The sequence below is a fragment of the Barbus barbus genome (assembly GCF_936440315.1).
Source record: "Barbus barbus genome assembly, chromosome: 17".
Taxonomy (NCBI): domain Eukaryota; kingdom Metazoa; phylum Chordata; class Actinopteri; order Cypriniformes; family Cyprinidae; genus Barbus; species Barbus barbus.
Window position 1 is genome coordinate 27,714,339 of NC_136745.1, and position 24,409 is coordinate 27,738,747.

General features: G+C 35.2%; 1 protein-coding gene across 1 annotated transcript; it reads right to left on the reverse strand.

The window, feature by feature from the left end:
• Window positions 1–602: 602 nt before the first annotated feature.
• LOC306883011 (shootin-1-like) lies at window positions 603–19,762 on the reverse strand. Its single transcript, XM_079438060.1, has 18 exons — window positions 19,723–19,762; window positions 19,527–19,585; window positions 18,224–18,284; window positions 11,702–11,796; window positions 10,453–10,615; window positions 10,262–10,359; window positions 9,939–10,020; window positions 8,868–8,962; window positions 8,484–8,630; window positions 5,565–5,718; window positions 4,962–5,121; window positions 4,794–4,864; window positions 4,611–4,714; window positions 3,944–3,958; window positions 2,545–2,637; window positions 2,216–2,336; window positions 1,685–1,958; window positions 603–788 (listed from the first exon to the last, which is right to left on the reverse strand). The coding sequence occupies exons 1-18, from the start codon at window positions 19,751–19,753 to the stop codon at window positions 644–646; spliced, it is 1,968 nt and encodes a 655-aa protein (XP_079294186.1). The 5' UTR covers window positions 19,754–19,762; the 3' UTR covers window positions 603–643.
• Between the last annotated feature and the right edge of the window lie 4,647 nt (window positions 19,763–24,409).

Sequence of the window (24,409 nt, forward strand, 5' to 3'; positions counted from 1 at the left end):
GGGGTCTAGTGATGTTTTGGACCTCATTGACTTCCATTGTGTGGAAAAAAAAACACAGACATTTCTCAAAATATCTTCTTTTGTGTTCGTCAGGAGAAAGAGTTGTACAGCTCTGGAATGACATGTGGGGGATTGCAAAGGTCGCGAAGATGGCAGCTCATAAATCACGTACATCCGTGAGGTTCTGCTCCGTCTCAGATGAATTGAGATGAATGGGACTGTTAGCCGATAATTTCTCCAGGACTTCCTTGATCTGGTCGCTCAAATTCTGCTGCTAGTGGCACAGAAATTACACTCTTCATCATTAAAGTTTCCTTGCTTGCATTCTTATGGTAATGTGACTCAGATGTTGAATCCATGAATCCAAGATGAATCTAACAGCAACTACTGTGCTTAATGAATCTGAAGCGTATGACTGATGTCTCTAACGTCTAAACACCCTGTGTTTACTTGTACAGTACATTTACACTGAAAGGAAAAAATGTGTCTGGTAAGATGTTGTTTTTTTTATGCTGCAAAAGATTAAATGATCTTTCTATATTCCTTGAAAATATGAATGGTCGGTTTTGAATTTGGAATAAACAAATTTAGAAAGCATGGTTTTGTGCAAATAATGCAGCTGTCCTTGCAGCGCCACTTGCCGTTAACACTCGGCGTCTGTGCTACTGTTTGCTGCATTGGGGCTTTGTGCAGAGGAGCTGATGGTGGTTTGCAGGTCGTCACTTGCATCCGTATGGCCGATCCCGGTGGGCCCCGCCCACTTCTCTGGATCGCCATCCTTCAGTTCACTGATTATAAAAGTATAAGCAAAAATGGATGACAATTTGACACAGTTCATGTAATATTTATATATAAATGAGGTTAACATTTGGAAAAATAGGTAACAATATTAAAGTTCACACAAAAATGACCTCACTCTCAGACTATCCAGAGTTTGTTTCTTCACTGGAACAAATTTGGAGAAATGTAGCATTGCATCACTTACTCACCAACAGATCCTCTGCAGTGAATGGGTGCCGTCAGAATGAGAGTTCAAACTGCTGATAAAAACATCACAATAATCTACAAATATTCCACACCACTCCAGTCCATCAGTTAATGTCTTGAGAAGTGAAAAGCTGTGTTTGTATGTGTTTTTGATCTTTAAACCGAGTCCATAATCCATAAAATTGCTTTCTTTTTTTTTCAGTGAAAAAGTTGCCTTGTCTTAATCAGGAGAGAAATATGCACAGATCAAGCAAAAACAGATTAATAAACAAATATGTGAGTGGATTCTGATGTGAGAAGACTATAGGGATTGACTTTTTCACTGGAGGAAGCGTTATTATGGATTCCGGACTGATATTTTGGCCAAAAGTAATGGTTTAAAGTTAAAATGATAGATTTGTTTCTTATAAACATGAATCTTTTAACATCACAAGATGTTACTTGATGGACTGGAGTGGTGTGGATTATTGTGATGTTTTTATTAACTGTTTGGACTCTCATTCTGACGGCACCCATTCACTGCAGAGAATCCATTGGTGAGCAAGTGATGCAATGCTACATAACTCCAAATCAAACTCATCTACATCTTGGATGGCCTGACATTTTTAAGCAAGTTTTTATTTTTGGATGAACTATTCCTTTAAAGGATTTATTGTGGTTCACGGCTGAACAAACAAGTAGCGTAGCGTAACCTTACCTTGAACAGCACCCGTTGGGGACTGGTTCAGAGGACTCTTTCTCAGAGAGAGATCTGCAGACACTGGCTGTCTGAGCAGCTCCTTTGGACTCGGAAGAATCGGAGCTCTGTCGAGCCACGGCTGGCTCTCGGCCCGAGTCTGAGCTGGTTCTTGATCCGCGCTCGCTGCCCGACAGAGAGCTGCTGCCCGGCCCATCTGTGTCTTTGCCAGAGTCAGAACTGTGTCGGCCGTTCAGGCTGTTTGATGAGGAGACTTTACTCAGCTGCCCATCATCTACAGAGCAACACATGAGAGATTCTCATTATTCGCTCCAGTTGCTTAGATTATTTTCAGTAATCTTGAATCCAATTTTGTTCTGCACTCATTTTGCCCAAACATAATTCTCTGACTAGCTATAGAAAGTAGCAAATTCATGGTTCATGGTTGTGAACTAAAACCTGCAATCTATTTCAAAAGCCCCTTGATTAAATGTCACACTTCCTTAAATGTATGTTTCATATATTCTTGAAGGGTAGAGTTTATCCTCTTGCCTTCAGTGTCTGGATCACAGGCTTGCTTGCGTCTCCTCCTCAGAATTACTTCCAGTTCACTGTCCTTTTTAGCATGAACTACTTCCTGGAAACCACGACTGGGACTCTTTTTCACCGTCTCCTATCGATTCAGAAAGAAAAGAGAATGTCATGAACGAAGTTTGGAGTCTGGCATTTCTGAGCAAATGTATGTTTTATTAATTTATTCTTGCAGCCACTACTGAACAGGTTATCGTTTAACAGAAAATGGATACGTTTCTGTAATCTGTGGATCAATAGCTGGCTTCATAATCAAAATCAGGTGATTGAATGTCATGCAGAAACCCTACCAGAATGCCTTTCAGCTCTTCCATTGCACTTTCCTGTTGCTTTTCCTCCACCGCTGCTGCTGCTGCCGCTGCTGCCGCCACTGGGCTCGGCTGCTGTGGGTCAGGAACAAAGTCAATTTAACTACAAAAAATGTGCTAGTGATTGAAATAAAGCTAAAACATTAGATAAATATTAGATTAAAAACTTGAAAAAACAAATATAGAAATGTTGCAATGTCAAGTAACTGAAATAAAAAGAACTGAATGAGAATTTATTTTATATTCAGTTTCTGAAATTTGAATTAGAATTTGAATTTAAAAAGTAGAATTTAATTGGAAAATAGAATGACTGGAAGTCTAATTAATCAAACAGTAGTGCTTTAATTTAGCTTTATTAATAATGTTTATTTTTTACAGCGTGAATTACCTATGTTATCATACACAGATTACACATCTTATGAAGTACTCAATAATAATAATCAAAATAATAATTAAACAAAGGTGGCAAACACATTTAAAATGTTACAAATTATTTCTATTCGAAATAAATGTTGCTCTTTTGAGCTTTCTGTTCATCAAATGTATTATGGTTTGAGCAAAAATATTATTCATCACGATTGTTTTCAATGTTATTAATAATAAATGTTTCTTTAGAAGCAAATCATCACATTATAATGAAAATGTTCTGGTAACTGAAATAAAGATGAAATTATATATAAATATTAGATTAAAAACTTGCAAACTAAAATGAGAAATGTTGCCTTGTCAAGCAACTGAAATAAATGTTGTATTCGAGTTGTAGTAAAATTATAAATAAACAAATTAAAAGCTAAATAGAAATATTACAAATTACATATTACACATAACAAAATCATAACATAAACTAAAATTAAAATATAAAAAAGCTAATTCAAAATATTATTAAATACTATAAAATTATATGAATACTAAAATAACACTAGTGATATTGATCGCCAAAACATTGCTACAAAAACGTAAATTAGTAACAAGCAGCTACAGCATGTGGTGTTTTTAAATTAAAGCCAAAACGCAGCATAATGGGAAGCAAACAATCTCAAAAATCAGGACTATAGCTATTGATCAGGAGTTATACAGGCCCTGTGAGCCTCAGGATCATCTCGGTGGCTTTGCCAATCAATAACTTAAACAAGATCCCCTCTCAGCCCATCAACTGTCTATACACAAAATGCTTTAATTCCTCAGGGAAGACGACCAAATGCTATGAACCATTTCTGCAGGGTCTTTATATTGACCAAATGGTGCTGAGATGTAAAACACAGGATTTGTTTTGATTGTAACAGAGCGGTCTGAGCAGTTTAACACTGGTGCGCGTGGAACAGTGATCTGGTGTAATAATTGTTATTAAATACTATAAACAATATGTGTGATTTGAACATACCTTTGTGCCAAATCTCTGCAATGATGAGGTCAACAGATGATGTTACAGAGTAGAGAAAACAGAACAGAACATCAATCAGTGAACACAAAATACACAATATATTCATAACCAATGTAAGAATGTGAGGGTGTTACAGGTGCAGCGTTTAGAAAAGAGTGAGAATTCCTTTTAAATTCCAATTCATTTCCTGAAATTGAGGTGCAAAAATACAGAAGTGTAATTTCAAATTAAGAAAGGATGTGCTTTCATTTTATTTTTTTAATAATATGTTATTTTACAGCATGAACTACCCATGTTATCAAAAACACAGAATATGATGTACTAGAATAATAATAATAAATAATAAACGTGACAGTAAAAGACATGTATAATGTTACATGCTGTTCTTTTAAGAAATATGAATCATCACAATTGCTCCCAACACTGAAAATAATAAGAAATATTTTTTTTTGCAGCAAATCATCAAATTATAATGATTTATAATTTAGTTGATTTGGCTACATTAAAACACGCTGTGTGTGTATTATTTTGAATTGCGACACAGTAAATTCCTCTTCCTGTCATTCCAATTCAACATCCTGTGGGATGTGGGCAATTTGACTCAAACTTAAAACTCATGAAAAGAGTCAATTAAACTATAAATCTTGGTCCAGGTTCAGAAACTCACCTTAGTGTCCTGACTCTTCACAGGCCTGAGAACCACGCCGTGTTTGATTCTCTCCATCATTTCATTGACAGCTTTGACTTTGACATCATCCACTGCTTCATTTACTGCATTGAAAGAGAATGTGTTTGTCCAGAGACCAATAAGAGAATAAAAATACACCGTTCTGACTATAGGGACAATTACCTGGGGCTTGCTCTAGTTTGGGGGCTCCTTTACTTCCCTTGGAAGATTTCCTCATGATGGCAATGAGAGAGCTGCCGTACACAGAAAGATGTAACTAGATGTTCAACAGCACTGCTCTTAATGATTGTGTATGACGGCTGGGCTTCAGCGCAGTAAAGTGGACGTTACCTGAGGGGGTTACAGCGGGAGGGAGGAGGCGGGGGAGGTGGAGGAGGTGGGGGTGGAGGAGGGGGAGGTGGTTGAGGAGGAGGGGCCGGTGGAGGAGCAGTCCCAGGGGAGGGGACGGATGCTGATGCACAGCTCCTTCTCTCCTCCTGCAGCTCTTTAACTGTGACAAACGACAAAAGGATGCTGGATGTTACTGTATGTGGGTCACTGCGGTTTATGCCTAAATTCTCTGTTATAGAACTTCCAGTATCTGGCCTTCAAATTTAAAGTAGGGCTGCAAAATGATTCATTCAAAATAAAAGTTTATGTTTGCATACTATATGTGTGTGTTCTGTATATATTTATTATGTATATATAAATACTCATATGTATATATTCTAAAAAAAATATGTATTTTATATTATATATAAATACAAATATTTAATATATACATATAACATATTTTTCCTTAATCTATACATGTATGTGTGTGTATTTATATACACATAATAAATATATACAGAACACACACATATAGTATGTAAACATAAACTTTTATTTTGAATGTGATTAATTGTGATTAATAATTTTGCAGCCCTAATTTAAAGTCATCCTAAGTTTTACCTTTCTGTTCCAAAAGAGTGTTTCTCTTCTCTTCCTCCTGCAGTCGTCCCTCAGTCTCTTTCTTTTCTTCGTCTAATATCTCCAGTTGTCTTTGCAGTTGAACTAGCTGCTTACGCAAAACACATTCTTCCAGTTCAGCCTCGAGAGCTTTTACCTGCAAACAATGGGATATATGGTGAGTTCAAGTCGAGGAAAGTGTGTTTATGAGTTGAATGCACATGTCAAATGAGTAGGAAAATCAGGATTTTCTTTAAGCCCAGAGTCTGAGGGCATGTGTAAGTGAAAAATCATGTCGGACACAATGGATATATCGTCTGTATTGCTAGTAAATTTTGTTAAAATGCTTAAAATTATATATTATTTACTATCTATCTATCTATCTATCTATCTATCTATCTATCTATCTATCTATCTATCTATCTATCTATCTATCTATCTATCTATCTATCTATCTATCTATCTATCTATCTATCTATCTATCTATCTATCTATCTATCAAGTTGCATGTACAAAATACCATAGTACTGTACAATTACAATAGAATATATCATTTAATTTACAGAACCTTCATAAATTTAATAAAAACATAAAAAGGCAAAATCACACCCAATTTACATACTTTATTCGTCATTTTGTAGGTATAGAGTTCAAATTTCATTGAATTTCATGCAGATAAGGTAAATCACCATCTTACAGAAGCCCATTTTCATCACTGAATAAAAAAAATTCAAAAGTTAATTGTGACTTTCTCACAATACACACATTTTATTGCAGAATTGTGAGAAATAAACTCACAATTCTGTTTTCTCATAATTTAGACATAAACTTGCAATTGGGAGTTATGAAGTCAGAATTATGAGATATTCTGATTTCCTTTTCTCGCAATTGTGAGTTTAATCTTGGAATTCTCACTTTTTTTCTCAGAACTGCATGATATAAAATCGCAATTGCGAGTTATAAAGTTAAAATAGCATGTTTTTAACAGTTTACATCTCCCAATTCTGACTTTTTTCTCCCAATACTGACTTTTTCTCAGAATTGTGATATAGGCTTGCAATTGGGAGTTATAAAGTCCAATTCTGAAGAAAATAGAGACTATTTTCTTACAACTGAGTTTACTTCCCACACAATTGCGAATTATAAAGTCAGAATTGTGAAATATAAACTCGCAACTGTAAGAAAAAAAGATTCAGAATTGGGAGATAAAAAGTCATTTATTCAGTGGCGAAAACAAGCTTCTATACCATCTTGCTCTGACCAAAGTAATTTGAACACACCTGACTTCCCAACTCGAAAATACGAAGTTCTCAGGAAATCTTGAACGCACCAATATTCAAAAATAGATTATATGGCCAGAAATGTTTCATTTAAATGATCTGTTCCTGTGGAAATCTGTCATTCGTTTGGATTGGATTGGATTGGTGCAGTGAACTCAAATGGAACCCAAACTGGTGCCAAATGTTAAATGCCCTTGACTTTGGTACAGAATTAGTTCATATTTACAGGCTGATTTGTAAACATGGCTTTGCTAACACAGACTATTGATTACGTGACGTCTGAAATTAGGATCCATGCTCTTTGGATTTCAATTGCGGGTCAGACTGTATATTGACTGATGACACTAAATCCCAGTTGCCACCAAAAGCAGTACTACCGAATATTGCCGCATCTCATCCCTTGCTCTTCCAGTTTGCTCAGATTGCGGTAACTATCATGTGTAATGAGTATCCCTGCAAATTCTTTATTTGCTGCCACAGTTTATATACTGTATATGACAGACAGATGCTGAATGAATCTCCTAATTATGACAGCTGTCAAGCCTCCGGATGTCTCTTCTGGTGTTGGTTTAATATAGTTGTGGTTGTGTTCACAGTCTAACACCCACGTGCGTTTATCATTTAATGTGGTTTGAAAAATATTACATGTTACTGCTGAGGCTGCAAGTGTAGAACTGAAGACTCACAGGAGACCCTAAGAAAGGTACTGTATTACCAACAAGACATTGTGGGGGAACTGAAATGTGATAAACTAGTTACATCACAAGTAATCTAAAAGTAGTCTAAAAGTATTATATTCCCTAAAATGTGTAATATAATGGACTATGTTAATAATTACTTTTTTTGTCATATAATTTGGAATCAGTAACAGACTACAATTTGTAAGTAATTACCCAGCTCTGCATGCATTTTTGGGCATTAAATAATGGCGCAAAAATACAGAAAATTGTCAATCGCAAATCACTTTTCATGATTCATTTAAAATACTCTCCTCCCATAAAATTTGCGTCTGAAAGGGAAACTCCTACAAATGCATATACAATAAAGTCAGCCACAAAAATAACCGTGTCCACATCTTTTCATCACCAAGTCTGTAGTTTTTAATGCCAAAAAGGGTTTGTGCTGGTGCAAGCTGTAAGTAAATCTGGCCCTAAAATCTAAAACCAGTCATTTAAATGCAAGTGATTTCTGGCATTAAATTTACAGTATAAAAGTGTTCTGTTTGAGATTTCCTGAAGATTACATATATTGAAGGTTATTACATTATTAGAGCACTTATCATTAGGTAAGTCAGATGAATGCACAGCACTATTGAGCGCCTGATTAAACTGGATTGTGTGTGGCTATTGAATAAGACAAAACTGTTATAAAAAAAAAAAACAAACAAATATTAAAGGATTAATTTCCACAAAAGGATTTAAGTCGATGAAAAGCTGACAGTGTTAAAAACACTGAAAAGGGGTTTAGTAAATTTAATTCCGTTGTCTAATCCTATCATGTAATTAATGATTAGGCTTATTGTGTTCATGCAAATACGGTTAAACTTTCACTCATGTTTTTTGTCATTAGCTAATAAAACAGAAAACCTATACTATAGTTTTGCACATATACAATTATAATTCAATTTTGAAGTTTCACCTACCTTCTCTTGGTGCTGTATTCTCTCTTCTTCTAATGTTTTGGTCACACTGGCCACATCTTCTAAAGCTTTGAGCAGCTGAAAGCTGGGATCTGCTTGCTGCAGCAGAATCATGCTCTGTCTGTTTGCTTCTTTCTGCTTCACCATCATCTACAGGAGAAAATGAACATCAGGACACAAATGAATGTTTCTTCTTTAGCTCTTAAGAGCTATTAATTAAACATACTGCTGTGATGCAGGTAGTAGTCAAGGACAATTCATACTCATCGGTCAATAAATAAATTTATCTTCTCTATAGGTTGGATTTTGAGGTCACCGGGTCAGTTTGTCTGAGCAGGGACTTCAGTTTTATTGATGCAGTGAATTCAGATGTGTTTTGTCCCGTACCTCATGTGCATAGGTCTCTGCTTTCTGCCTGAGGCTCTGCTCCAAATCCAGCTGCTCCTTCATGTTTTCATATTCATGAGTGGCCATCATAGACACTAAAGAGATCAACAATGACACCTGATTAATTCCAATAAAGCAATAAACCTGGTAAAATCCTTTTAATACAAAAAAGTATTTCAGGCATAGATTACTCTACGGACAACACAAATGGTAATCGTAAGGAATTTACTGATTCCACTTTTACATTAATAATTATTTTAGTAAGTGAAGAATAACTGGATCTTAACAAATATACTAAATAAAAAATTAATGCTTTTTATTTATTTATTAATTTTATTTATTTAGTCATTTAGCAGATGCTTTTGACTCAATTTTACTGACCCTGAAACTTTTGAAAGGTATAAATTTTTTAAGCCTTTTTAGGCGTTTTTGTTAAAAAGAACCAGCTCATAATTGAAATTGGTTGTTTTGTCTCTTCACTGTCATGCATTCTTCCATATAAAACAAAAACTGGTTCAAAATAAGAACTAATTCTTGGTTCCAAGGTCTAAATAACAATGTGACTTCACAACTAAATATCTATCTATCTATCTTACTTAACTAATATACAATCTCATGTCTGCATATATCACCTATTTTAAATCATGGCTACTTCCATCAAAATTCATAGGCAAAACTGTCATTAAAAATAAATAAATAAATACATTTAAATCCACTAAATGGTGAGCATGTGCAGGACAAGTTCAGCATAAACCAGTGCAGCATTTGACTTGAGCTATGCAGTTTCCAGTCAGAGTAATAACACAAATGAGCAAAGAGAGAGCTGGGAGGACGTCAAAACAAAGTGCATCACCCCCAGCTGGAAGAAAGGGACTTCCTGTGGTGAATCTTTTACAGATAATTTGATCAGGGACCGTGACGTGCAGCCGGTAGTGAGTGGGCTGGTGGGGAACATTAATCTTCTTTGAAAGCACAGATGCACTGCAGGCCGTTTGAGATGATGTCATACTCATGCATTTGAATACAAGCGAAGGAAATGAAGCGGCTCTGCGTTCACAACGCCATACTCACCCCTATTGAACCTCTTAATGGTCTTGCTCTGCTGTTCACTGGTTTTATAAAGCTCCTTCATCTCGGCCTGCTCCTTTTCAGTCTGTAAATTAACATGAGGCATATGTTTCATCAGCAAAGAAACTCAATTAGACAATGTTACTCCGGTATCCCTTTAGGATCAGCCATACCACAGATCACTAAGGCTTCATTTCAAGCTCATTTATTATTCAGGAACAGGTTAAAATACTTCCCTTTTGCAGTCCAAGCCCCCCCATTCACTGCCACCAAGCCTGACTGAGCTCGATTTGAGTAAAAAGTTCAAATGTTGCTTTGCTACTCACGAGCGCTGTCAGCTCCTCTATCTGCCTCTGCTGATTTTGAAGCTGACAAGTCAACTGCTTCTTCTCCTCCAGCAAAGAACTCACGGTTTCTTGGAGATCTGTGGAAAAATCAAAAGTTGCAATGGATGTACCATATGATGACAGAATGCTTAAGTTGCAACTAATTTCATGAGATACACTATGATATTTACCTTTGACCTGCTGCTTATACTGTGAAAAAGGATCAGAGCCAGGATCTGGCGTGTCAGTCTCTTCTTCTAGGGAAATGCAGTCAGAAATACTAGGCAGCAGCTCGTCCAGACACGGCCGTGAGGACAGGCTCAAATACTTCAGCTTCCTGTTCTCACAGTTCAACTAAAAGAGGTCAAAACAAAATTATTAACGCTCTAAATTAGTGACATTTGAAGTTTGCCATTTGTCATAGCTATGCTTGCACTATAAACAAAGAATGCAATTTTAACAGTAAAAGACTGTAAATTAATACGGTAAAAACCTGTTAACTGGTTACATACAGAGAAAAACTGTGAAAAGATCTAATGGGCACTTCATGTAATTTTACAGTAAAATATTGTTTAAAAAAATAAAATATAATTTCCAGAAAAAATGTAAACTAACATTGATTCTCTGACAGCTCACGTTTGATGGGTTGTCACTGAAATTTTTAAAATAGTAAAAAACAGATTTTAGTTTACATTTCACTTAATTAAATATGTGTTTTTTACTGTAAATGTAATTTAATTCTTTAAAACGTCAAATGTTGCTCCCATTTTTTTACGGTAAAGTTCTGGTACACCACAACTGCTTTTTTATTGACCATATATTTCACAGATTTTGATTTAAATATTTTTCAAATTTCAAAAATGTTCTGAAAGATTCATTCATAAATCAGATTAATCTGAATCTCAACTTCAAATTCACAGCCAGTACGTTATGCAAAGGATTTGTGTTCAACACTTATAACCATGTTGACCTATTTTTTCATACTTATATTGCTTTATAGTAAAAATACTGTATATGACAAGCTAAAAGATGTCAACAAACAGAAATAAACTGATAAAATCATGAAGATTTTCAGTTACATTTTACAATCAGGTTCCATTTGTTAACTACAGTTGATGCATTAAGTAACATTAATAAACAACGAGCAATACATTTGTTACATTAATCTCATATTTATTAATCTTTAATAACTTTAGTTAATAAAAATACAACTGTTCATTCCATGTTATCTCAGGTTCATTAAATAATATTAATAGATACAACTTTTGATTTCAATAATGTATTTGTAAATATTGGAATCTAATAAATCCTTTATAAGTGTTTTTCATTGTTCAGTTTGTTAACTATTGTAGTTAACTAATGTAAACAAATGGAACCTTATTGTAAAGTGTTACCAGGTTTTCTAATGAAACAGGAGTACAGTATTGTTGGGTAAAACACCTTGGTAGCCAGAGCCTCTGCATTTTCCCGGCACGATTTCTCAATCTCAAGCTGGGTCTGTAGTACGTTCACTTCCTCGATCACCATTTGGGAAACTGTGCAGAGAAATCAGATGCATGTATGAGTAACTGAAAGCACATCAGGTCATATTTACAGTGAAATCCATCATGAACTAAATCTATTAGATATAAATCTAGATTCTATACACGTTTTAGATAGAAGTATAATATGATTCACAAGTGTTGCGGTTTAATGTATAAAATACATTTAAAAGGAAAAAAAACAGTGTTGCATGAGCCATTAAGACAGAAATGAGGCATATATGAAAATATATGGCATGACTTGATTCATTAACAGCATATAAAACAGCAACTGTAAAAAGTACATTTTCATTTAGATGTGGTTGTGTTATCAGTGAAACATTACCAGAGTCTAATGAGATGGACAGTTATCAGTTACATGCTCACAATAGGGACCATTTCCCAACACTTTGGGTACCATTGATGGACTGTCGCTACAAAGCACCGGTGTGGTAACTCTATACACTACACTGGCCTCACAAATACAGGATTGGATGTCATAGCAATGCCAGAGCAGCTCACATCAAACAGGCTCCTGAACAAGTCAATGGTGCATTGCACTATTTCTAAAATACATACAAATAGCATCTAAAAAGCAGAAACTTTCAGCAGCTTTTTAACATGGTAAAATTAAAATTATTGATTTTTTTAATATTACATAAATATATGCGTATGAGACAAAATAGTGGTAATGCATCATTTTGTCTGTGCTTTTCACAGGAAATGAGCAAGATAGGGAGTTTATTATACATTATTCCATGAAAGGCTGTTGAATTATGCAGGAACGATGCGTCTCTCCACATGCAGTCACAGCAAAGTACATCAACGGCCTGCCCTCGAGCCCTTCCACAGAATAAATATCCGTCCTCATTTTCGTTTCATGTGGCAACATACTGTACATTGTGAGAATGGAAAGCAGGTAGTAGTCAATGCATGACCCCTTATTCAGGGGGTGATCATGATTCTGATATCACATTTAACACAACAGAAAAAAGCAAACATGCAAAATTGATGTGCAAAAATTTATCATAATTAATAAGCACAGATCAAACTGTTAAAACAGCTCTTAGGGTATAGCATGTAATACTTATAAATGACTATAATACTATTTAAATTCAGACGGTTTAAGGCACATTTTTCTTCGTTTCCTGTTAAATATGCAGGACGGGCAGCAGTGCTGCAGTGCGCAGATCTGCAGAGCCAATGAGAGAATAACCTGACAGTTCAAAGTGAAGTTCACAGCTCTCAACAGCTATCAGAGCTCATGTTTAAAACCAAAATGCAATAATGCAATTACTGTATTGCACTATATTGTATAATACTGTTTTATTTTGTAGATGCAACTTAGTTTTATTGTAAATTTAAATGTAATGCAGTAATGCTACAATCATTCTGTGCATTGTGTAATCAAATGTAGATAAAGAGCAGCTGATATTTTTCAATTAACATGAGGTAACAAAGAAATAGGGGTGCATCAATATATTGTGTCACGATATGTATTGCAATACAAAAATGCAACAATATATATATATTGAATAGTGATAATATGAATAGTGCATAGTTCACCCAAAATAAAAGTTTATAACGATTTAATTTGGCATCAAATGTATTTATTTATTTATGATTTAATGCCATGCCAGCATCAATGGCCTTCCATTCCTCAGAATCGTGCTGCCTACTCAGACCCCTATTCTGATTAATTAATTTTACTGACTGATGAACAAAAGATTTACATAATCTGTTCAATCTGGCATATGGTACTCTCAGTCTTCTATTCGTTGGCAAAAGTTTAAATTACTGATTGAAATTTCATGTCAGCCATCTAAATGTTTCATACGTGGCATTTATTAGTTACAATAAAAGCAAAACAGCCTCAATCTATGCACATGATTCTGAGTCAGGGTGTGTGAGTTTGCACATGCCGCCCATAAAAATAAAGCAGCACAATAACAGGGGTGTGGCTCCCTCTTTCCCTTGCACATCAGTCCAAACTCATCTGCTCATCTCATTTGGCTTGCAATGATTGACCGAGAGAGCCCTGCTTCTGGGCTTTCTTCTGTGAGCAGATTCTAGGTCAGCAAGTCCAGCACGCCTAATGCTGCATGAGTAAAATATGGCTCTGCGGAGTCAGTCGAACAGAGGCGAAAGCTTAAAGAACTGCTGCAGCATCCTTTCCAGACTGCTTCAAACAAGCATTTGTCTGCCACTTTAACACAGCCTTAGGCTGGCATTAGTCTAAAGCGCTTCCATCCCAATTTTGATCACAGCGATTAAGCTCTTTTAATAAATCTCAACAGTTAAGGTTTAATCACCCAGCAATTTTGGTTTCAACTACAGCACTAATTGTGCCTCTGCTTGAAACCCATAATTTACTCCAAACCCAGGACGGATGTGTAAAATGCAAACAGCATTCATTTTTATGTACATATTAAGGTTTCTCTCTTTCCACCCATAAACGGTAAGATATGTAAAGTGTAAAGGTAAATAAGCTGAGTAATGGGGCTGATAGCTTAGCACACGTCCTGTGTTTTAATTTGCATAAGAGCAGAGGGTATTCTTAATGAAGCTCACTCAGGCTTCCCAAATAGGAGGTGGGAGACAGCTGCTTTGCCAGACGCAGATCTAGTACCTCCCAGATACTCAACAGCAGTTCCACTGCAGCAGCCAATCATTAAACAGAACACAGACCAATCACGCGCACCCAGCACAAGACTATTGTCCTGTATGACAGCAACTAGGCCAAACTGCTGTGACATTTGCTGTGTCATGTTAGCCAAGCAAGAATTTGTGCCACTTAGTGAGGTTGAGGTTATAAAATAAATACACTGCTATTTCATTGCATAAAAAAAATTATAAGTGCGGTACAAAAATTGACCATAACTCACAAGGTAATTGTGAAAATTTTGAGGCATTCGTATTGAATATAATTTCACTAAATCAAATTCAGGGTGACTTGCATTTCAGAAATGATATGAGGGTGCATGAGGGGTTTGGCTTGAACAACAATGGAAGGTTGAAAAGCGGGTGCTTATTCATTTACTACAGATAAATAATTCATAATTGGTGATTTTTAATAATTTAGTGATATAACAAGACAGTGATGAGAGCTGAATTCAACCTGGTCTATGTTGCCTCCGTAGGGAATGTCTGACAATTCCAGGACTCCAATAAAAAGACGCTTAAAACAGTCTGGATTCATCACAATATTCACTTACAACAACAATATTATGAACTAATATTCACACTATTCAACTTATTTATGATAATAGGCTTCCAGGTTAAATTATATCCTTTATCATATCTATAATTTTGCATACATAACAATGTTAATTAGATATTGATAATTTGATAAAAAATAACTGTAAATATATTCATACTGAATCACAAATAGGACTCCAGCAGAGAGAATCTGTTATGCTGTCACACACACATATATACTGTATATATATATATATATATATATATATATATATATATATAGTACAACAACATTGCATTGGCATCTTTTTATGTATGAGCAAGTAAAACCCTATTAAATGAAATCCTATTTTTAATCTTGCAGAAAAAATTTAGCATTTTCTCACCTGTGAACAATTTCAAGATTCTGTTCCTAAAGCTGGCAGCCGCTAGAGTGTTGTCAAGAGTGCTAACAAATTAGTAACTGAGGCTGGGTTTCCTTACATGGCACAAAATGGAATGGAAGCAGGTAAGGTCACCTTAACACTAATGCATCTCCACGGGCGGCTCCCAGTAGCCATGGAGACCGGAATAAGCGCTAACACCTACAATAATGGAGCATTCAGAAGAGCCCCCAGGTAATGTCATGATAATATGGGTGAGGGCAAGGGGATCGGAAATGAGATAAGACAACACGAGCATCAAGTTAGTGGGAAGAGCCAAGTGAGCTCATCTTCACCGCCTACTCTGAGTGAAAAGGTGATGTATGGAGTCAGGTTTGATGGACACCAGAAAAATCACAAATATGAAATAATACACTTATTGAGCAAACTTTTTCGAATTCTGTGGTTAAAGTGTGAACAGAATTAAACATTTCTGGGCTGGCTTGGTAGTGAAACGGTGCATTCAAGTCCTCCTGGGAAATTCGTATTGACGAGTTGGGAAGTTGTAACTACGATGACAGGCATATTCAAATCACTTGGTCAGAGCAATTCAGCAAGATTTTGTTCTAGAAAATGATAAAGTCTGTGAATTAATGTGCTTTTGTTTTATGTTTTTATTAGTGCTGTCAAACGATTAATCGTGATTAATCGCATCCAAAATAAAAGTTTTTGTTTACATAATATATGTATGTGTACTCTGTATATGTATTATGTATATATAAATACAGTATACATTTTGAAAATATTTACATTTATATATTCATATGCTTATATTATATATAAATATATTTAATATATAAACATAACATATTTTTCTTAAATATATACATGCATGTGTTTGTATTTATATATATACATAATACAGTGCACACCTATATTATGTAAACAAAAACTTTTATTTTGTGAATAAAAAATAAATCCATCTCTTCCATTTTGGTCTCTTCCATGCCTGCTTCATGCCTTGCGGGATGGGGCTGTTGTTCCCCACACACACACTATTAAACATTCACACACACAGGTGTACACTCAAGCATTCACATTGGTGTAAAAACGGGTGCTCACAGACACACATTGTTCTGATCTGCTGTTGCTTCAAAACTTATTTTGTAATATTAGTTATGCGTGTTGCTCAATAACATTTAACATTTAGAATTTATTGTGATTCATACAGATGTTGGTTGTTGCTGCAGTTTCTCTGATGTTGTGTCTTCTGTTGTGTCTTCTGTTGTTTTCTCTTTTTGTCAGCAGGTATCGAAGCAAATTGTCTGTTTTTTTTTTTTTTCCTCTCTCTCTCTATCCCCCATTCTCCTTTTTTTTCTCTTTCTCTCCCCCTTCTCTGTTGACTTTATCCACAACTTTTTTTTTTTGTTTGTTTTGTTTTCTAATTCCTTTTTTTTTTTTTTATTATTATTATTATTTTTATTATTATCATTATAATTATTATTATTTTTTTTTTTTATTATTATTATTATTATTATTTTTTTTTTTTTTTTTTTTTTTCTCTCTCTTGTTTTCTCTGTCCCCTGGTCTTGTCGGTCATAGTATGGTTAAATAAAAGGGTATATAAAATTTAATTAATTAATAAAAAAAAAAAAAATTAAAAAAAATATATAAAAAAAAATATATAAAAAAAAAAAGGCTGTGAATGATGATAGCATAGCTACACATACGTACTGTCATGTGTTATCTGTGTTACTGACAGGCCGGGAAAAAAAAAAAAAAAAAAAAAAAAACTTTTATTTTGGATGCGATTAATCACAATTAATCGTTTGACAGCACTAGTTTTTATTCAATTTATCAAGGTGCTGTAAATTTAATTGCTATATTATCTCGTAATTGTATAATACTGTTGAATTTTGTAGATGCGACTTAGTTTTATTGTAAATTTTTTAAAAAATCCATTAATTTCCACAAATTTATCATCAATATTAGAGGTCGACTGGTTGATCCATTTTGCAATTGGCAGCGGTATTCTATTGCTTCTGTTCACGAGTTCACACGTACATATAATAAATACAATAAAGTTTATGCGTATTTGGAGGGCTGTCCGAAGGGGAGGGCTCCGAGCTCAGAATTTTGGCCTGAACACAGAGTACCCCCCCTACAGGTTAGCACAGGACACTTATACAGTAAGTGCGGAGAAGGGGTGGTGGAGGGATGCTGGAAAACTGCCAATGAACAGAGGTAAGTCTGCTGTTTATATATACACCCCACATCTCTTGTTAGGTTAATTATCGGAACGTGCTCCTCCCGAACTTTGTTAATAAAACATTTAATATTAGTTCATGAACTATGACTTCACTTTAATGATCAATATATAATTAATATTTTAATTCTTTTACAAAGTGTGGTTCAGTATTGGGTTTTTTTAAACAGTAAAGCACAGTTGTAATTCAGTGTGGGCCAATCTAGCTATCAGTATCAGTAAAATCCACAATCGGTCAGAACCCGACTCAGAAACTCTGGGTTTAAAGAAGTGTCCCACTTGTAATTACGGCTTTGCGGTGATGTCAAAAAAAAGCCTGCAAGAGTTAAGTGTGGTGCTATGAATAAATATTGTATTCATTTGTGAGTAAGGATTTGTGGTCCAGATTGAGCCGGGATCTGGACCGCAGGATGCTAATTGTTGACCTCTGGTCTATACAGAAGATCAGAAAATGAATTTGCTGCAGTACCACTAATGATGATATTCAAGTTACTATAGACCACACCTATAAACAGAATATTTAATATGTTGCATATTGCAATATTTTTCTTCCCATTTTGAATGACAAACATGCCTGAAAAATGAAGAAAAAAGACGATGACTTTATTGATCTTACCCCGTTTAATGTGCTTGAGTTGCCTCTCAGCTTCATCTCTCTCTGCAGCGAGTCTCTGGCACTGAAGAAGAGAACAGGTGATGCCTTCTGAGACAATTATATAAAGAGTGTAACAAACTTACACAGTTTGAATTGAGAGCACAGTGGTTGCTAAAACACTACTTCGCTACTGTTTAAAAGTTTGGGGTTACTTAGCAAGGTTTTTTTTCAAAATGATACTTTTATTTAGCAAGGATGCATTAAATTGATAAAAAAGTGGCATTAAAGACTTTTATAATGTTACACAAGAGTCCTATTTTAAATAAATGATGTTCTTTTGAACTTTCTATTCAACAAAGAATCATTAAAAAATGTATCACGGCTTCCACAAAAAATAAGCATCTTTTCAGCTTAAGAGACATTCAAAAGCATGAAAAATATATTTCCGACCCCAAACTTTTGAATAGAATAATGTACTGAAAATCACATAGGATTACATTATTCAAGGTGTGGTTTTAGTGGTTTTCTTCACAATAATGAGGTTCCTCTGCCTGAACCAGATGTAGATGTGAGGGCATGTATGCATTTACTCTTATGTTTGTGCAAGTTTATTCTGAAAATCAATCTATAATTATGGATCTTCCTATGCCCTAAAATGAATACGCTTGTCTTATTCCCTACACTGTGAAAATTAAAAGATACGTTCATATTTTCTCAGATGGTGACAGTGATGCAATCCTCTGGAGAACCTCCAAGCACCTTTAAGAAAAGGCCAGTTCTCTGAGGGACTAACAAAACCAATTATTCTTTCCCCTTTATGTAACACATGCAAAGGTGTTCCTTTGTTACACAAAAAAAATGTGATCCACTGAAACCTGTGTCACTGTTAATCTTCCATTAGTTTGTGCATCTAAGTGTATTTGGTTTGATTCAATAATTATAACTATTAATATGAACGAAACCACAAAAGAAATACGAGTATGAAACCACAATAGGTGGATTTAAGAGGTGTGACATTAACAACCACAAATGATGTGTGCCAAACTGATGGGGACAAATACTAATAATGTAAGGTCATCATCTGCATGATCTGCTTAAACACTTACAAGACAGACAAAAAGATGCTCAGACACTGTCACATGAAAAGGGTGTCAACCCTCGAATGAATAAAAAGCCGGTTAACTCACACAGCCACAGCCTGATCTCCGATTTTCCCTTTTCTCACTACTCTGAGATTAATTCATGCTCATGAATAGAGAATGTTATAATAATTAGATGTGAAGGCAGTGAAGATTTATCCTTTCATGCATGCATCATCTCTCACCTCCGTGCTCTCCTCCCGAGCCTCTCCCTCTTCATCTCCACCGGCCTCCATCTCATTCACTGCACAAATCAGCAGAATTACCCACACAAAGATGCATTCAACATTTCAATAATAATCTCACACCCTGCTCTCCTCAGTAAAATCGTTGCCATTCAAAACGAGCCAACTCTATTGTTATATTTGAAATATTCAGTACCACAGCCGGTAGACAGCGGCGTCTCATCCATCTCCCTCCTCACAGCAGACTCAGTCAGTCAGTGTACCACCCATAGCCCGATGTCTACTATGGCGAAGCCTGACTCATGAATATTAAGATGCTTGAGTGACGTTTGCCCAATAGACCTACTTGATTTGTTGAAAGGCGGCCGGAATGGCTTCTGAATATTAATTTAGGTCACGTGACAGGACGCTTTCTGCTAAACTCTTCCTCCTCAAGAGGGAGCCAAACTCCAAACTTTTTTTTTTTTTTTTGTAGTAAAACCATGGTTAATTTTCTTAAGGGATGTGTTCCCAGGTTAAGACAAATAAATAAATAAATAAATAAAATATACACCTTAAGTGGACACATATAGGATAAATAGGCTATAGAGATAGGCCTATCCAGTGTTCACAGCTTTGGGAATAATAGAGATAGTTTTCACTTGTCTAGATCAACTTTCAATAAAGGAAAAAGAGGTTAAGAGCCAGATTTAAGAGCCAGCTGTTGTTGATTTTACGTAGGCTAATCAAAATTGTGTAGGCTACTTATTGTCCTAATGAATTTGCTAGCATTAACACTCTCTTTATGAATTATAAGTATGTTAGTTACCATAGCTATAAATTAAGACTTTAGCTGACATGAAACTGTGGTCAAAAATCTATTATAGCCTAAACACGAAAATATTGGGGTAGTTGGGTGGGGAGAAGGGGGTGTTTTCTGCTGTTATGTCCAATGTCAAAATCAAACCTTCACCCTAGCATTAAACATTTAAGAACATAGGCTATTTAAAGCAAAAATGGGAATTATTAATAAGATGAGACTGAATAAACATCACATTTCACTCCTTTCTATATAGAAATAGGAATTACAAAAACAAAAGTTTCTAAAGTAAACACTATCATCAAAATTTTCACTAGCACTACTCATTTTTCTGGATCTCTTTTCTTGAAAACCTTCTCAATAGTTCCCTCTACTGTCACCTCAATCAGGTATTTTGTCACCCTTCTTGTCCCAATTGAAAGCATAATTTAAGTTTATAATACGTACAGCATATATAATCTGTTGCAACAGTTTTAAAAGTGTCTAAAATGACTGAACACATATACAAGTCATTGGTGTTTGGTGATGAGTTTTCGGCTCAAGGTCTGCATTTAAAGTCACACCAGAGGTGTTCAGCTGGCTTTCTGCAGACCAGTCAAGTTCTTCCACACTGACTGAATCAATCATTTCTTTTTGAACCGTGTCTGATACACAGAGACACTGTCATGTTAGAATAGAAAAGGGTCCTGTCCAAACTGTTGCTATAAAATTAGAAGCACACAATTCCCTAGAATATCATTATATGCTTAAACATTAAGATTTGTACTCATGGAAATTATTAAAGTAGTCAAACCTGTTCATTAGAAGGGGATGACCCAATACTTTTGGCAATATAGTGTATGTAAACACAAAAGCTTCTGGTGAAACAAGCTCATTTTCATGCATAACAAATTCTTGCAACTGGGAGATATTTGAAGGTAACTGTATCTCTTGAGATGTGGTTTGTTATTACCATAGCAACATAAGAATGCAAGTTAACAGTACCACCCACTAGCAGTGCATTGGTCAAGCATTCACGTTTGCACATAGTATATTTTAATTTTAAGTCTACTTTCTCTTTCATTTGGTCCTCATTTCAACAGCTTTCACCACTTCTGTATAAAATACATTATATTTAGCTCATTCTTGTTGTGCTACACTCTTTCTGATTTCATAACCCCCATGTGCAATACTATTTGCTTCAACGCAGTTACAACACTTTTTACAACCCAGCATCCTCTTCACATTTACCATAGTCATGCTTCACAGCATGCATTTTTATGTCTGCTGACATTCTTAGAATTTTGACTTGGTGTCTCATAATTTCAATTTATCTTTTACTTATGACATTTCATTTTATAATTATGATTTATCAAGCATTTTTTTTTTTATGTGGTGGAAATGGGTCTCCATACATCTCTACTCAAAAGTGTTGCGTAAGTACTTCCATGCTTACCCAGTAGTGCCATCAAGTTTCATAACCAGTCTTAACAGTATTAGTCTATAACAGTATTCCGCAAGATAAACTGTCCTGAAGGCACGGCAGAGAGCACTCATTAGGAATTATTTTATATAATTGCATTGCACAGCGGCTCTATAATGGGCTCAGGTATGAACACCACTGGAAAGTTTGTTTGGAAGAAAATTTAGTTTTAGGGCTAAATAAAGAGGATTCAGGGAATGAAAACAGATTAGATTGTGTGATAAACTTCATTTCAAAGAGTTAATTGAGGGCTCTGCATTCAAACAGATTGGGTGTTTTAACTGATTTTAGATTTCAGCTTGTCTGTGATTTGATTGTTTGAACATGATGTCATGGGCTATTTTTCACCTGTTGTTATCTATATGACATGCTTTCCGTTTATCTTGAATTTTGTAACACTGGTCATCGAAGGGCTGTTGTATGAACGATGTGTTCCTGAAGATTTAGCATGTTTGTCATTGGCGAGTCTGTGCTTTTGTCAATATAGCTCTTTGGTAACGTCACTGCATGTATGGTTTATTAACAGGAGTATGTTCCTATAGTTCCTGTAGCTCAGCTCTAGTTCCTGCAGCAGGAAAGACATTGTCAAGGTCATGGGTTTAATGGCAAGTATCAATGTCAGTATTATTGTAGGGTAGTGTGAATGCATCATAAGTTCAATAAAAGTGTCTGCCAGATGTGCTACATACATATAAATGTAGGATTTCAGTAATGTTATTTAGATTTGTGTTTTTAAGACTATGAATATGCAGGTTTTAAATGAGGCTTTATCCTTCAGCGGATATGTTGCAGTTTTGCAGTCGTGTTTTCAATAGTGCCATTCATAAAGTCAGAGCAATCTTCTGTCCATCAGCTACACCAGTGGCTAAAGTTCCAGAAGATGCTGCATCTCAATCAACATTGCATTGAAATTACAAAAGTTGGTTCCTAGCAGCTTGATTAAATTAGAGGTGTACAGTTATGGGATGTGACTTGGTTTTAATAAGTACTATTTTTATAAGCATAATTTTTACATGCAATGTATTGTTGACAGTGTTTAATAAATGCTGTTTCATATGCCAAAGCCCAGTAACCGTGTAAACATCATATGATGCATGAGATGAGAGTTTTCACCATCTGACATTGAATCACATTACATGACCTTGCTTGTTTCCTTTATAAAGTATGCCTGTATATTAGCTGATTATTTGAACTTAAACACTAAATTGATATTAAGTGTAATATAATAATTTACATTTTTCACACAGTCTTGTCTGTTTTGAGCTATTTCGCCAAGAAAAGGGTTATAAACATCCGCAACAGCAGCATTGGCATCTCTGAGCTTGCTTTGTTCCTGAATTAATGTCTCCTTTGGAACAAATCAAATGATCAATGAGTCATTAAGACAGCACACATTTATTGAGGATAAAAAAATATCAAATTAAAAATTCTGTGGATCTCTAGAATAAGCAGTTAGCAATTGTTTTTCTTTTTCTTTAATGTTTAAAGAAAACACACTGTGCTCTTAGTTTCTTCGCAGGGGAGTGTGGCTGACTTTCCTCAAGCCTGTGTAGAATCTGAAGGCCATATGGGTTAAGACCTGTGGCCTCATAGCAGCAGAGAACTTTTTTTGACCCAGGGTTAAGGTTTAGCTATTTAACCTACACAATTTTACATGCTCAACAAAAATCTGTTTAGGAAAATGTAAAAAATGTCAAAATTCGCGCACACACACACACACACACACACACACACCCACACAGAAACAAACATAATCATCAAAATATCATCCAGTCAAAGATGAGCTTACGTTACCACAAATCTTAGTATAATATTATAAAAATACGAAATAGCGAAACAATAGAGACATTTTTATAATTTGTGCATTAGTCAGCCTCATTTCAGTGTTGATTGTTGATCGTTGGCATTTAATCAGACCTTTCTGTTTAATCAAATCAGCTCTAAAAGTAAGATAAGTCACAGCCAAAAGCTTTGATTAACTGGACTGAAAGTTTACTAATGCCATCTAATCTTAGTGTTTGCTGAACACATTGCACATTATTACTGGCACACTGTTTATGTACATAATAGTTCGCAATAAAACCAAAGTGCATTTGTTTAATACTTGATTATCCCCATCTGTTGAGTGAACTTTTATGTAACAGAAATCCAGTCGCATCCAGCTAAAATTAAAATATGTTCCCTCACTCAATAGATCTCAATAGAGTTACATAGAGTAATTTAAACCTTATATTTCTGTTCCTTAAGACATAATGAGTAAGACATTTTGCCTAATTCAGACAGGGATTAAAATAAATTAAGTATGCATGAATCATACTATTACGAAGGTTGAATTTATGACTATTAAATAGGCAACGCTGAATTGGTCTTATGAATATTCATGCATTCAGGCCTTACTTGCCTATGTCTGCTTTTGGCCAATCAGATCGACCCATTGAGCACGAAAGATTAATATTCATACATCAAGACCTCCGAAAACTTTGTGAGCTTCATGTGTCACGGAATAGATCCTAAACTTTAAGTATAGGTCTGTGCATGCATTGAGGTGACACTCTTGAGTGATTAGATGAATAAATGAACCGATCTCATTGAGGTGAGTTTTAAACACATTGCAGTTGTTCT

Bases quoted from the DNA above. Each gene is read 5' to 3' on its own strand.
- LOC306883011 (XM_079438060.1), bottom strand. From the start codon at position 19,753: ATGGATGAGACGCCGCTGTCTACCGGCTGTG. The intron at 10,360-10,452 runs GTAAATATCATA...ATTTTTCCACAG, and splicing joins GTATAAGCAGCAGGTCAAAG to ATCTCCAAGAAACCGTGAGT. The intron at 5,719-8,483 runs GTAGGTGAAACT...CATTGTTTGCAG, and splicing joins GAATACAGCACCAAGAGAAG to GTAAAAGCTCTCGAGGCTGA.